The sequence below is a fragment of the Ovis canadensis genome, chromosome 5 (genome assembly GCF_042477335.2).
Source record: "Ovis canadensis isolate MfBH-ARS-UI-01 breed Bighorn chromosome 5, ARS-UI_OviCan_v2, whole genome shotgun sequence".
Taxonomy (NCBI): Eukaryota; Metazoa; Chordata; class Mammalia; order Artiodactyla; family Bovidae; genus Ovis; species Ovis canadensis.
This window is the reverse complement of record NC_091249.1, coordinates 123,050,231-123,065,433: the sequence shown is the minus strand read 5'-3', so window position 1 is coordinate 123,065,433 and position 15,203 is coordinate 123,050,231. Positions and strand designations below refer to the sequence as shown.

Here is a 15,203-nt window from a genome sequence, read left to right as displayed (position 1 = left end):
AGGAGCCAAGCTCTAGAAGAGAAGAAAAATGCCGAAAAGCAGACCTGATATCTGATGCTTATGCTTTTTCTTTAAAGGCATTAACGAATTCTAAATCAGCAGCTGACAGGCCACCTTACATGGTAGAAGGAACAGACGCTGGCATTTAGGATCTGCCAAGGAAGGGGATCCTTGGCAAAAATCCCCTGGCTTCAACTGGGACCCTTAAAGGGCAAAACCTATAAGAGTTGACAAGAAATAGATTTGCTTTCAGGAAACCCAGCTTTGAATCAGTCCAATGCCTGATTAGATTAAAGTGATCTGTTCCTTACCTTAACTATCTACTGAAGCAAAATAAAATTTGCTTTTTTCGAGGCAACAGCATTTAAAGCTTTAAATTCTAAATCCTTCTATAAATAATGTTTGGCATGTGAACAAGCATAACCTGGCAAACAAAAACACAAGGAGAAAGCAGAAAAAAGACAAATTTAAAAATTCACAAGATATTCTGATACTAGAGTTAGACAGAAATCAGGAAAAGAAAAAAAAAAAAGTTAAAAAAATTTAATTAGAAGACCAGAAGGATACTGCTGAATTAGTTGCCTTATAATACAATCATTTTCTGGAAAAAAAAATTGGAAATTTACTCTTAAGCAATCTCACACATTATCCACTTGAAAAGTTCAATACATTTATAAGAATTGCAACTAGATTAAGAAAGATGGGAAAGAAAATGTTATAGAGATTCCTTTTCTTCATGATATTGTAATTTTGTGCAGATTTTTGGGGGGAATTTCCTTGGGCACAAAATATCACTGATTTTATTCCAAAAACTGTAATCCATTGTCCCATGCAATTTACTACTCATATGCTACATGAAACAGCAGATTTCACTTATACTTATCAGGTTTAGGTTTTTAGCAGGAACATAGATCTTTTGCTAATAAAATACAGTCATACACCATTTGACTATGATGGGCTAACATAATTATCTCTTCATCAGTTGCTCCATTAGTTCATTCATTAGATACTATTAGAGTCATCATTAGACCAGGAATGAATTTATGTTATTACAATTAAATAAATTTGGGTTTTGACCTAAGTACAGGAAAAAGAGATCATATTATGATTTTGATCTCTCAGGAAAGAAACCAGTAAGTGGATAATAATGCAGGATATATTTTCAGTTTGACCCAAATTTAAAGATAACTGTAGGATTAAGTAACTTAATGGAGAAACTACATTTATCTCAGATATGGCAACAGACATGTAGACAACATTCGGGGCGGGGGGCGGGGGAGTCTATCGTCTAAGACCACTAAGAGTTCATAGAGCAGTCAGTTGAGTGCTTTACTGACTATCTACCATTCTTTAGATGTCCTCTGCTAAATCTGAATATTTATCATTATAAATGAAATTTATTGACATTTAGTTTTTCATTCTTATCTATAGCTGAATTTATTCTACCCCATAAAAATCAACTAGACTACAAGATGAGAGACCCAGAAAGGCTGGGGAGAAGGGAAAGAGAGACCCCTATTTCCAAAATGACTGAAACGAACAGAGGTAAGAAGGTACAGAGTAAATACTATTTACTTAATTGGGAAAATTCCTGTCCTGGAATTATTTACAAAGAATGGGAGGTTTTTCTCTGGTAGACCACAATTAGCAGAGAAATATGTCAGTCTTAGGGAGACCTCACGACTCCAGAGCCAGCAGGATCTAACTATAATCTGACTCTATTAATGTACCTGAAGAAGGAATATGTCCATGAAAGAGTCAGCTAACGAAGTGCTGAAAGAGGACAACTATGGACAAACTTAGGCAACATTCAAATGAACTAGTCCAGGAGAGTCTTGACTAAGCACAAGGGAACACAATGGTTTTAAGACAAAGCTGTCCTTACAGCAGATCAGCGTGTCCTGGCTTTCTTAGCATCACACAACAGCTTCAAATTTGTTCTGAGTTTCCGAGACGTTAACCAAACTACTCTGAGTCAGTTATTTGTTCCTTAAGTCAGGATTTACAACATGAGTCCAACTGGCTATGAACCAAATCCCACGAGAAGTGTATGTTGAGGCTGCCTATGCTTATGTATCTCAGGTGATCCATTCATCTATAAAAAATGAACATAGTGTAAAGGCTATAATTTTTAAAACCTGGTTATTGACATAACTTGTTCTAAGCAAACTTTAATATACATCTGAACAAAACTATGTATCTGTTGAAGATATATGTGTATCTCCAATCAAGGCCATTTTGCTGCTTCCAATCTGAAGATCAAAATCTGCTGGGAGCCAGCATGAGGAACTCTGCCCATGGCAAAGGTCATGAGGAAGGAGGCTTCAGCATACGCAAAGGCAGGATCCAGCCTCCAGAAACCCCGTTCCTAAGCATCTACCCCCAAAACCAGGGTCTGCCTATGTTACTGTTTCATGCTCTCACCTATACCTCTGACTTTACGGGGGGCTGACCCCCATTACCCCTCTCTGAGAAGGAGTTAACTTACAGCTCCAAGTCAACAAAAATTCCTGGGCGTGACAAGAGTGTTTCAACTTACGAACTCCTCTGAAGGTTATCTAGTCTGCCTGTACAGGTTCGTCCAGGCACATGTGATTGTTTACAGCCTCCCAATCATGAGAGGCAAGAGATATTTTAGATTTACTAAAGGCAGATTCTTTTGGGAAGTTAGAAATTGTTGGTATAGTGGGTTGGTTAGGAATTATATTGGTGGAGGGTTTTTCATTTGTTGTGCCGTTAATTGCTGCTAATTCCTTGCCCTGGGTGTGACAAGGGTCTCTCAGGTCAAAGCTCTCTGCTGACAGACTAGCTTGTGTGACAACTTCTCAACCATAAACAGCACAGAGAGTCTGGAGTATTTTGAAAGTTTTAATTAGCATAGGGCTTTCTCATTGTTGAGTCAATGATTGCGGCCAGGCCTCCATATCCTTCAGTTCAGTTCAGTTCAGTTCAGTACAGTTGCTCAGTCGTGTCCGACTCTTTGCGACCCCATGAATCGCTGCATTCCAGGCCTCCCTGTCCATCACCAACTCCCGGAGTTCACCCAGACTCACGTCCATCGAGTCCGTGATGCCATCCAGCCATCTCACCCTCTGTCGTCCCCTTCTCCTCCTGCCCCCAATCCCTCCCAGCATCAGAGTCTTTTCCAATGAGTCAACTCTTCGCATGAGGTGGCCAAAGTACTGGAGTTTCAGCTTTAGCATCATTCCTTCCAAAGAAATCCCAGGGCTGATCTCCTTCAGAATGGACTGGTTGGATCTCCTTGCAGTCCAAGGGATTCTCAAGAGTCTTCTCCAAAACCACAGTTCAAAAGCATCAATTCTTTGGCGCTCAGCCTTCTTCCCAGTCCAACTCTCACATCCATACATGACCACAGGAAAAAACATAGCCTTGACTAGACAGACCTTAGTCGGCAAAGTAATGTCTCTGCTTTTGAATATCCTATCTAGGTTGTTCATAACTTTTCTTCCAAGGAGTAAGCATCTTTTAATTTGATGGCTGCAGTCACCATCTGCAGTGATTTTGGAGCCCCAAAAAATAAAGTCTGATACTGTTTCCCCATCTATTTCCCATGAAGTGATGGGACCAGATGCCATGATCTTCATTTTCTGAGTGTTGAGCTTTAAGACAACTTTTTCGCTCTCCTCTTTCACTTTCATCAAGAGACTTTTTAGTTCCTCTTCACTTTCTGCCATAAGGGTGGTGTCATCCGCATATCTGAGGTGATTGATATTTCTCCCGGCAATCTTGATTCCAGCTTGTGTTTCTTCCAGTCCAGCGTTTCTCATGATGTACTCTGCATAGAAGTTAAATAAGCAGGGTGACAATATACAGCCTTGACGTGCTCCTTTTCCTATTTGGAACCAGTCTTGTTCCATGTCCAGTTCTAACTGTTGCTTCCTGACCTGCATACAGATTTCTCAAGAGGCAGGTCAGGTGGTCTGGTATTCCCATCTCTTTCAGAATTTTCCACAGTTTACTGTGATCCACACAGTCAAAGGCTTTGGCATAGTCCATAAAGCAGAAATAGATGTTTTTCTGGAACTCTCTTGCCTTTTCCATGACCCAGCGGATGTTGGAAATTTTTTTCTGGTTCCTCTGCCTTTTCTAAAACCAGCTTGAACATCAGGGAGTTCACGGTTCACATATTGCTGAAGCCTGGCTTGGAGAATTCTGAGAATTACTTTACTAGCATGTGAGATGAGTGCAATTGTGCGGTAGTTTGAGCGTTCTTTTGGCATTGCTTTTCTTTGGGATTGGAATGAAAACTGACCTTTTCCAGTACAGTGGCCACTGCTGAGTTTTCCCAATTTGCTGGCATATTGAGTGCAACACTTTCACAGCATCATCTTTCAGGATCTGAAACAGCTCAACTGGAATTCCATCATCTCCACTAGCTTTGTTCATAGTGATGCTTTCCAAGGCCCACTTGACATCACATTCCAAGATGTCTGTCTCTAGATGAGTGATCACATCATCATGATTATTGGGTCGTAAAGATCTATTTTGTACAGTTCTTCTGTGTATTCTTGCCATCTCTTCTTAACATTTTCTGCTTCTGTTAGATCCAGACCATTTCTGTCCTTTGTCGAGCCCATCTTTGCATGAAATATTCCCTTGGTATCTCTAATTTTCTTGAAGAGATCTCTAGTCTTTCCCATTCTGTTCTTTTCCTGTATTTCTTTGCACTGATCACTAAAGAAGGCTTTCTTGTTTCTTCTTGCTATTCTCTCAAACTCTGCATTCAGATGCTTATATTTTTCCTTTTCTCCTTGGCTTTTCGCCTCTCTTCTTTCCACAGCTATTTGTAAGGCCTCCCCAGACAGCCATTTTGCTTTTTTGCATTTCTTTTCCATGGGGATGGTCTTGATCCCTGTCTCCTGTACAATGTCACAAACCTCATTCCAGAGTTCATCAGGCACTCTATCTATCAGATCTAGGCCCTTAAATCTATTTCTCACTTCCACTGCATAATCATAAGGGATTTGATTTAGGTCATACCTGAATGGTCTAGCAGTTTTTGCTACTTTCTTCAATTTAAGTCTGAATTTGGCAATAAGGAATTCATGATCTGAGCCACAGTCAGCTCCTGGTCTTGTTTTCGTTGACTGCATAGAGCTTCTCCATCTTTGGCTGCAAAGAATATAATCAATCTGATTTTGGTGTTGACCATCTGGTGATGTCCATGTGTAGAGTCTTCTCTTGTGTTGTTGGAAGAGGGTATTTGCTATGACCAGTGCATTTTCTTGGCAAAACTCTATTAGTCTTTGCCCTGCTTCATTCTGCAATCCAAGGCCAAATTTGCCTGTTACTTCAGGTGTTTCTTGACTTCCTACTTTTGCATTCCAGTCCCCTATAATGAAAAGGACATCTTTTTTGGGTGTTAGTTCTTAAAGGTCTTGCAGGTCTTCATAGAACTGTTCAACGTCAGCTTCTTCAGTGTTACTGGTTGGGGCATAGACTTGGATTACTGTGATATTGAATGGTTTGCCTTGGAGATGAACAGAGATCATTCTGTCGTTTTTGAGATTGCATCCAAGTACTGCATTTCGGACTCTTTTGTTGACCATGATGGCTACTCCATTTCTTCTGAGGGATTCCTGCCCACAGTAGTAGATATAATGGTCATCTGAATTAAATTCACCCATTTCAGTCCATTTTAGTTTGCTGATTCCTAGAATGTCTATGTTCACTCTTGCCATCTCCTGTTTGACCACTTCCAATTTGCCTTGATTCATGGACCTGATATTCCAGGTTCCTATGCAATATTGCTCTTTACAGCATCAGACATTGCTTCTATCACCAGTCACATCCACAGCTGGGTATTGTTTTTGCTTTGGCTTCATCCCTTCTTTCTTTCCGGAGTTATTTCTCCACTGATCTCCAGTAGCATATTGGGCACCTACTGACTTGGGGAGTTCCTCTTCAGTATCCTATCATTTTGCCTTTTCATACTGTTCACGGGGTTCTCAAGGCAAGAATACTGAAGTGGTTTGCCATTCCTTTCTCCAGTGGACCACATTCTGTCTATAATTTTCATGAAATACTTTCTCACAAAATATCCTCTTAAATCTTACTGTTGAGCTTAGATTTAGTATGACTTTAGAAATTGTTTTGTATGTAGAAAGTAGATGTTTGCAAAAGTAAACAGCACAGTGGTTTTTTTCATTCACTAAGCATCCCAAATTTTCATTTACCCACATCTTACCAAATATTTATCTTAGTAGAAGTTATTAACTGGTATAGCATGTCATTGTGAAGAATTTCAGGAGAAATTTCCCTTCAGTTATTTTTGTGATTGGATGGAAAACTGTACTGTAGTTAGCTACATTTCCAGGACCCACTCACCTGTCAAACAGCTCTCCTCCTGTGACGAGTTCTAAGACCAGACTGATTTCTGTAGGGGTTTCAAATATCTCTTTAAGTTTTATCTGGGAAAAGATATAAAAAAATCACAAATTCTTTATTTTCATCTTAGAGAATTGTTAAAACTATGGTTACAACATCTCCTTATTCTAGCAGCAGGCAGTCATTTGTCACTCTCTGGTTGTTTTTTATCAGTCATCTCATTTGTTCAGAGATCCTTTTGAACTTTTATATTTTTCCTTTTGATAGCTAAAGATAGCTGCCCTAGAAGTGCTTCCTAAATTTTGCCAAATCATTCAAATGTCTGAATTTCAACCGAATTAAAAAAAAAAAAAAAAAAAACCAGACGCAAGCAAAACTTCCTAAACCATTTGAAACCATCATGACTGGTAGAGATGCAAACGTTTCTTTCTCTCAGAACAGGACTTCAATTAGGGGTCTGAGACAGAATGGACCAGGTTAAATTCTATCAGCACAGAAAGGGAACCCCTTAACAGCTAAAGAGTTGCTGGTAGATAAAAGAATACTCAGAAAAGTAACAGAGATAGCAATTTGACTGATCATAACAGGGTTTTCATGATATTCAGATAATCCATCCAGTTTGGGATATTTTCCTTCTGAGAATCAAGTGACCAGGACTGACATATATATTTGAGGAAATTTTCATGTTGACTTCTCTTTGAAAGAAATAAGATATATAATGTAAAAGTGGTGACTGTATATGGAAAATTTTGTTAACTACTTACCCAAAACCCTTCTCTCCCTACTTGATTGCAAACAGAACTCTTGTTTAGGGAAGCAAGGTACCTTGCCGGGAGCCAGCACGGGAGATTCCACTCATGGCAAAGGTCATGAGGAAGAGACCTGACGGGCAAAGGTGAGATCAGGCCTCAAGGGACCCCCCTGAACCCTCTTGAGCATCTACCCCAAAACCAGAATCTGTCTGTTTTACTATATCATGCCTCTCACCAACACCTCTGACATTAATGGGGGGCTATTCCCTACCACCTTTCTCTAAAGCTTGTGAAAAATGTCCTTTGATTTAACCACATTAGACCTTGAGTTAATAAATTCCTCCCATGCTATAGCCCACTTTACCTTTACCCTATAGGAATGCAACCTTATCTAGTGCTTTCAGAGGGTGGCGCCTGACTTTAGAAAAATCACCTTTGGAGAAAATGAGTTTTCTGGCTGACTAATCATTATCAGAAAGGGTCATAAGATGTTAGTAGGCCTCCTGGCCATAAGATGATGTAAATCACCTAAGACCTGTGTATACAGATAGGTATGCAGAGAGAAAGCCTGGTCTCGATAAGGGTCAGGGCTGTTGACCCTACATGACTTTGTATTTTCCATTATTCTCTATGTACAGCTTGAGGTATATAAGCTCCCTGGAAAAATAAAGTTTTGGGCCTCGCTTATTGAAGCTTGGTCTCCCATGTCTTTCTTTGTTTCTTTCTTTATCTTCTTTTCAGGCTGACTCCCTGGGGCATAGAGGCCCTCTGAGTTCACTTTCTTGCCCGGGCTTCTAAGACCCACATGAGAGGTAGCCCAAGGCGGGGCACCCTCCACTATTCAAGCGGACACCTGTGGCCTACATGAACAGAGCAAGTCTTTTGTCTTGAGGCTTTATTGGCTTTCTGCGTAAACCAAGGAGTATCAGCCTCTTTCTCTCCTCTATTTTCCTAACTGCTATATTCCTTCTTTATCTCTTTCTATATCTCTAAACAAATTATTCATCTAGGTCGCTGACGCTGTCCCCCTGAGGATACCCTGGATCCAACCGGGGCTGGACCCTGGTAGTACCTAGTCTCAAATTATGGATTATGGTTAGTCTAAGCCATTTATGATAACCCAGGTCCCTAATTTTCCAGTCTTCATGCAGTTTAGGGTGATCGTGTGACCAGCTCTGGCCAGTAAAATCTGAAGAGAATTCTACAACTAGAAATTTTGGAAAAGCTTTTACACTTCTTATCAGACTCTGCTGTTAAACCTCTCCGCTCCCTTCTGTCTTGAACACAGACCTGGAGACTTATGAAGACTATATAGCAGCCATTTTAGGGCCACGAGGGAGAAACGTAGAGGTGAAAGCTGCTCCCTGAAGATGGGAGAGTGGGAGCCCCCTAGTGGTACCGTGGCTAAGGGGCCCCCCTGAGAGCTCAGCTGGTAAAGAACCCGCCTACAATGCAGGAGACCTGGTTCGATTCCTGGATCAGGAAGAGACTCTGGAGAAGGGACAGGCTACCCACTCCAGTATTCTTGGGCTTCCTTGGGGGCTCAGATCTTAAGAATCCGCCTGCAGCGAGGAAGACCTGGGTTTGATCCCTGGGTTGGAAATATCCCCTGGAGGAGCCTGGCAGGCTACAGTCCATGGGGTCGCAAAGAGTCAGACACGACTGAGTGACTAAGCACACACAGCGCAGTGGCTGAGACTCCATGCTTCCAATGCGGGGGGCGGGGGCAGTTTTCAATCCCAAGTTGGGATCAGGAAAAAGGATGAAAGATGGCAGAGCCAATGGATGGGTCTTGGACGACATCACTGAGGAGCTGAAGTATCACTAACAACTGCCTACCTTCTGATTTCTCGTAAGAAAAATATTTGTTTAGACCAGCATATTCAAGTTTTCTGATATTTAAAACTGAATTGCTAACTAATAAACAACTTGTAAGCACTTTGCCTTGAGCTGAAGCATGCCGGTCATCCTCTGAGACACCACGAATTTCTCAGTGAAATGAGTAAAATATTTTAAGTAACTGGCTCACTTTATAAAAACAAGTTATGGCCTGGAAAATGATTTTGCTCTTTTCACTTCTTTGGCTCAAGGAAGCTTCCCCCAGCCCTTCTTTCCCTTGGTGCCTTTATCTGTACATAGCCTAGAGCAGAGCTTCAGAGAATGTTTTATTTTCCCCATTCAAGCGCATTATTTATTTTCATCTTTGCATTATTTCTGAAGCAAATACTGTTTCACAGGAGAAACTCAAATGACTTTGGAAAGCAAAGCATTTTCTTCATAGGCATTTTCAGCAATGGCGTATTAATAAGATAGGCACACAAAAGGAAAAAGCCTGTGTTTTATGAGTGAAAAAAAGCTCTCCAATTTCAGTTATCCTCTTATGCATGAAAATAACAATGTATATATTGCTGGTCTGCCCATTTTGAACCTCTTTCAAGGGGTATTATTCTTAAGATTTATTCAGTTAAAGAACTGAAAAACAAGATCAGATAAGGACAAGAATTACGCCAAGGTGGCTACTTACTGGTGGTGAAAGAAGGAGTTCTCATCATCAGAATGGACAGTAAAGAACAAAAATCTCATTTGAAATAGTAGGCTAAAAACCACTTACAATGTTTGGATGTGAGAGGCGAAGAAGAACTCCTATCTCAGTTCTTACGATTTTTTTGTCCACCTAAAAGGCAAAATGACAGAAAATGAAAGATACTCCCACCTTAGAAATGTCTTCATTGTAGCAGAGAATCAGAAACAGCAATAACCACCTGGATGAATCAGGTCAACGGCAGAGGTGGATGCCTAAGCTTTTTTCTTATGCTACCTTCTCCCCTTTGTGCCCAGCTGCATGTCTTTCCCCTCTGCTTCAGACATGAAGGGAACTCACTAATACAGGTCACAACTCGTCAGACCCTTTACACGGCTCCTCTGCTGTCAAAAGTCATCCCTATCACCACTCAGGCACAAGTGCTTCTCAACCTGTTCCTCCTCCTTCTCTTCCTTTCTTTTAAAAGCCTTGATTCAAACGCATTGGAGTTGACAGTCACTTCACTTGCTTGTTTTCCACAGAAGTGAGCGTATAACCCAGCCTGACCAGTCAGAAGACTCGCTCTCCAGCCAAAGTGACGGAGTCAGAGAATCAACAGATCAAGTCATCACAGTCAGGCCTCCCCCGACATTTTACTCAATCAACAAAGCATCCTCTTTTCCTCTGAAATTGGGATAGAAAAAGAGGATGGAGTCTGCCACTACCAGGGACTGTTACTGATGCCGTTTGGAGACTAATTCTCTGAAAACAGAGCCGATACTGCTAGAGAGGAAGAGTGAGTACCGCTGATAGTGTGACCCACTGAGTTCAGTTGACCACAAGCAAGTCTGCCCTCTGAGCTCTCTTACTGTGTGAGCTACTGAGTATACTCTTCTACTGAAACTAGCTGGAGCTGCTTGATGCCACCAGGGATGTAAGCTGAAGGAAAGTAAAGGGGACTAAGGAAGCAGTAACTCCAGTTGATATGGAAGACTGGAGTACAGGTTTGGATAAAGCAGTTCCTCTGACCTATGTGTTTTCTGGGATGGAAGAGGGTATACAGCTCTCATCACATTCTCCAAATATCTCAGGCAGAGGAAAGTTTACAAAGCTGAGCCATTTGAAACAAAGAAAACGTGCTCCTTGGAACCAGGGGAGTCAAGGACCTCTCGTGAATGTATATGTAATGAATGCACGCCACATAGTAAGGGTTTAATACAGCTTTGTATGTGCTCAAGCTCCTATTAAACAATGCCAGGCATATGAAAAAAAAAACAGATAAAAATGATCTTTTTCAGAGGAAGATTATAATCTAATTTTGGGCATAAAACTCCTATATAAGATGTCATAAGAAGAAGAACATAAGCTGTAAACAAGTTTTGTTTTGAAAATTTCATTGTTCATTCACTTTCACGCATTGGAGAAGGAAATGGCAACCCACTCCAGTGTTCTTGCCTGGAGAATCCCAGGGATGGCAGACCCTGGTGGGCTGCCATCTGTGGGGTCACACAGAGTCGGACACGACTGAAGCGACTTAGCAGCAGCAGCAGCAGCCCTTACTGATTAAGCCTCTGCTCAGTGAGAGAAAGGGCAGTGAGAGAGGGTGGATGTTGAATTTCTTGAGCCTTATCTATGACTTATGATAATATATATAAGGTACACGATAAAAAAATAAAAAATAAATAAAAAAATAAAAATTTCATTGTTCAGTGGAGAATTATTTTTCTGTGAGTCAAAATATTGCTACCACTCAGTGGGCTAACTCTAAAAGGTTCTGAAGTTATTAGCCATTAAAAGTCACACTATTGTTAAAGTGAAGAAAGACTTGCTCGACTGTGCACAGGTGATGCTAGTGTGATGTGTGGGCTGCTGGTGGCCACTCGGTGACATCTGGGAGCCCGGCCCATGGCATGTAGACAGCATGGTTTGGGGGTGATGTGGTGTTAGAGGAAAATGTTATATGAGTTCTTTCACCTAGTGAAAAAAATCACATATTTCATGAAAATTTGCTGTTAAACAGAAGACATCCTGCTTGCACCAGATGGGAGATCTCTGACAGAGAGAGGGATTGCTGAAGCAGGCAGACACCAACAGATTTCCTCAGAAGAGCTCTTGGCTCACACTCCATTTCAGCTCTGCAGATGCTATTGAGGAAAATCTCCATATACATGATAATTTTTTAATTATTTAAAAAATTTAACATTTTTTCTGGCTTTGCTAAGGCATAATTGATATACAAAAACCCACACATAATCAATGTATACAATGTGGTGAGTCTGGACACAGGTTCCCATCACCATAATCAAGATAATAAATATATTCATCACCTCCGAAAGTTTCCCATGTCCCTTTGTTGTGTGTGTGTGTGTGTGTGGAGCGGGGTGGTGGTGTGTGTGGGGGGGTGGTTAAGAACACTCAATGTGAAATCTACCCTCTTGACAAATTTTTAAGTGAACAGTACCTTACTGTTAACTATAGGCAATGTGTTGTAGAGTAGCTCTCTGGACTTTACTGACCTTGTATAACTTGATACCCACTGAGCAACAACTCTCCACCCCCTCCTCACCCATCCCTTAGGAAACACAAGCCTGCTGCTGCTACTGCTGCTAAGTCGCTTCAGTCGTGTCCAACTCTGTGCAACTCCAGAGATGGCAGCCCACCAGGCTCCCTCGTCCCTGGGATTCTCCAGGCAAGAACACTGGAGTGGGTTGCCATTTCCTTCTCCAGTGCAGGAAAGTGAAAAGTGAAAGTGAATTAGCTTAGTCAGGTCCGACTCTTCGCGACCCCATGGGCTAGCCCACCAGGCTCCTCTGTCCATGGGATTTCCCAGGCAAGAGTACTGGAGTGGGTTGCCATTGCTCTGCTTCTATGAGTCTGACTATTTTAGATGTCTCATACAAGAAGAATTCATCCAGTGAATATGGATTTTTTTTTAATCACAATCTTCTCCATAGGACAACTTGAATTTCCTCACTAATACAAATATTTTTTTTTTCATAACTGTGTGATGTTTAAGAAAGTTTCAGAACATGAGTGTCTCTAAATTAAGATTTGTTAACAATCGAACCTATTTTTCTTATTACACATTTAGTGTTACATAATACAAGGTTTTCTTCCTTGTTTTCATAATTTTTGATCCATTTAAAATAAGCATCAGAGATATCCTTTAACTTTTTTCACATGATACAGTAAAATCTTTTAATACCAATATGAATTTTACGCAAATCTATTTATTTTAATTGGGGGCTAATTATTTTACAATACTGTGGTGGTTTTATCATATTATATCAACACATTAAATATTGGGATGCCTTCAAAAATTAGTTCTTTGAAAACTATCTAAACTCTGGAAATATTCATAACAGATTAGATTATTTGAAATAACACTCTTCTAATGTAGTTGTTTGTTTTTAATTCAGAATTAATTTTCTTTACAGTTAATTTTGCAAAGGGTAATTATTTTCCCACTATACTTAAGATTAGTAGCTCTCAAATTCTGATTGGAGGACCCTTCTGGGTTCCTAAGACTCTTCACGGCATATGAAAGACTTGCCCTGTTCCAACTACACATCTGGGCGAGACTAGATTTTTCCCCATACTTGAAACAAATGAATGCAGAAGCAGTTGAGAATTAAACTGTCTTCTACTGAGCCAGATAATAAAGAGTTTTACAAAATAATGCCACTCCTCTAAGTATTTTTCTCTTTTGGAAAATAAACTTATTTTTCACTGTAAATATTATTTATGTTAAAATATACTAAAACTGGATTTATTACTATTATAGCTTTAGTTAGTTAATACTTAAAATTCTTTAATCTCTTATTATAGAGATTCTTCAGTCTCTAATACAGTAAATGTGTATGTGTATGCTCAGTTGCTTAGTCGTGTCTGACTCTTTTGTCACCCCATGGACTGTAGCCCACCAGCCCCCTCCATCCATGGGATTTTCCAGGCAGGAATACTGGAGTGGGTTGTCATTTCCTCCTCCAGGGGATCAAACCCACATCTCCTGAGTCTCCTGCACTGCAGGTGGATTCTTTACCATTGTGTCAGTGAATGCGTATAGCTATTTGGGATACTCAGTGAGTTAAGAGAGTAGAAAGGGCTTCTACAGCCCACAAGTTTGAGACCCACTACTCGAGAAACCTTAAAATTAGACATCTGAAAGCAAAAACTAGAAAAAAAAACCAAAACTGTAGAAATAATTGAAATGAAAGAAGAATGTGAACACCGTCTCCTCCCTGCTCCTCTGAATGCTGCAGCCCAGACTGAATGCAGGTCATGACTAAGTGGAGGCCAGGAAGAATCTTAGAAAGAGGAAGCTGGAGAAAGCCGGGGTGTGCAAAGCCATCAATCCACAGAGAGCAAACTGAGTGACAGACCTGGACTAAAGCCAAGCTAACAACAACTGAGGCATCCAGCAGGAATGACGCCGAAGTTCAGTTCAGTCCAGTCGCTCAGTCGTGTCCGACTCTTTGAGACCCCATGAATCGCAGCACGCCAGGCCTCCCTGTCCATCACCATCTTCTGGAGTTCACTCAGACTCACGTCCATCGAGTCAGTGATGCCATCCAGCCATCTCATCCTCAGTCATCCCCTTCTCCTCCTGCCCCCAATCCCTCCCAGCATCAGAGTCTTTTCCAATGAGTCAACTCTTCGCACGAGGTGGCCAAAGTACTGGAACTTCAGCTTTAGCATCATTCCTTCCAAAGAAATCCCAGGGCTGATCTCCTTCAGAATGGACTGGTTGGATCTCCGTGCAGTCCAAGGGACTCTCAAGAGTCTTCTCCAACACCACACTCCAAAGGAACAATTTTTCGGTGCTCAGCCTTCTTCACAGTCCAACTCTCACATCCATACATGACCACTGGAAAAACCATAGCCTTGACTACATGGACCTTTGTTGGCAAAGTAGTCTCTGCTTTTGAATATACTATCTAGGTTGGTCATAACTTTTCTTCCAAGGAGTAAGCATCTTTTAATTTGATGGCTGCAGTCACCATCTGCAGTGATTTTGGAGCCCCAAAAAATAAAGTCTGACACTGTTTCCACTGTTTCCCCATCTATTTCCCATGAAGTGATGGGACCAGATGCCATGATCTTCATTTTCTGAATGTTGAGCTTTAAGCCAACTTTTTCACTCTCCTCTTTCACTTTCATCAAGAGGCTTTTTAGTTCCTCTTCACTTTCTGCCATCAGGGTGGTGTCATCTGCATATCTGAGGTTATTGATATTTCTCCCGGCAATCTTGATTCCAGCTTGTGTTTCTTTCAGTCCAGCATTTCTCATGATGTACTCTGCATAGAAGTTAAATAAGCAGGGTGACAATATACAGCCTTGACATACTCCTTTTCCTATTTGGAAGCAGTCTGTTGTTCCATGTCCAGTTCTAACTGTTGCTTCCTGACCTGCATCTCAAGAGGCAGGTCAGGTGGTCTGGTATTCCCATCTCTTGAAGAATTTTCCAGTTTATTGTGATCCACACACTAAACACGGGTGGCTGCAAATGGCGCACATGGCAGGGCCGAAAGGAGCTGCCCCACGTCCGAGGTCAGGGGCGGAAGCTGGCAGGACCCCATGCC

At 41.1% G+C, this 15,203-nt stretch overlaps 1 protein-coding gene across 1 annotated transcript in view; it reads right to left on the bottom strand.

The window, feature by feature from the left end:
* Positions 1–15,203, bottom strand: part of CAMK4 (calcium/calmodulin dependent protein kinase IV) — a 273,926-nt gene that overhangs the window by 113,781 nt on the left and 144,942 nt on the right. Inside the window, exons 3-4 of the mRNA XM_069592674.1 lie at positions 9,712–9,774; positions 6,349–6,431 (exon numbers count right to left, since the gene is read on the bottom strand). Of these exons, the coding sequence (XP_069448775.1) occupies positions 6,349–6,431; positions 9,712–9,774 (146 nt within the window). The remainder of the gene's footprint in view (positions 1–6,348; positions 6,432–9,711; positions 9,775–15,203) is intronic.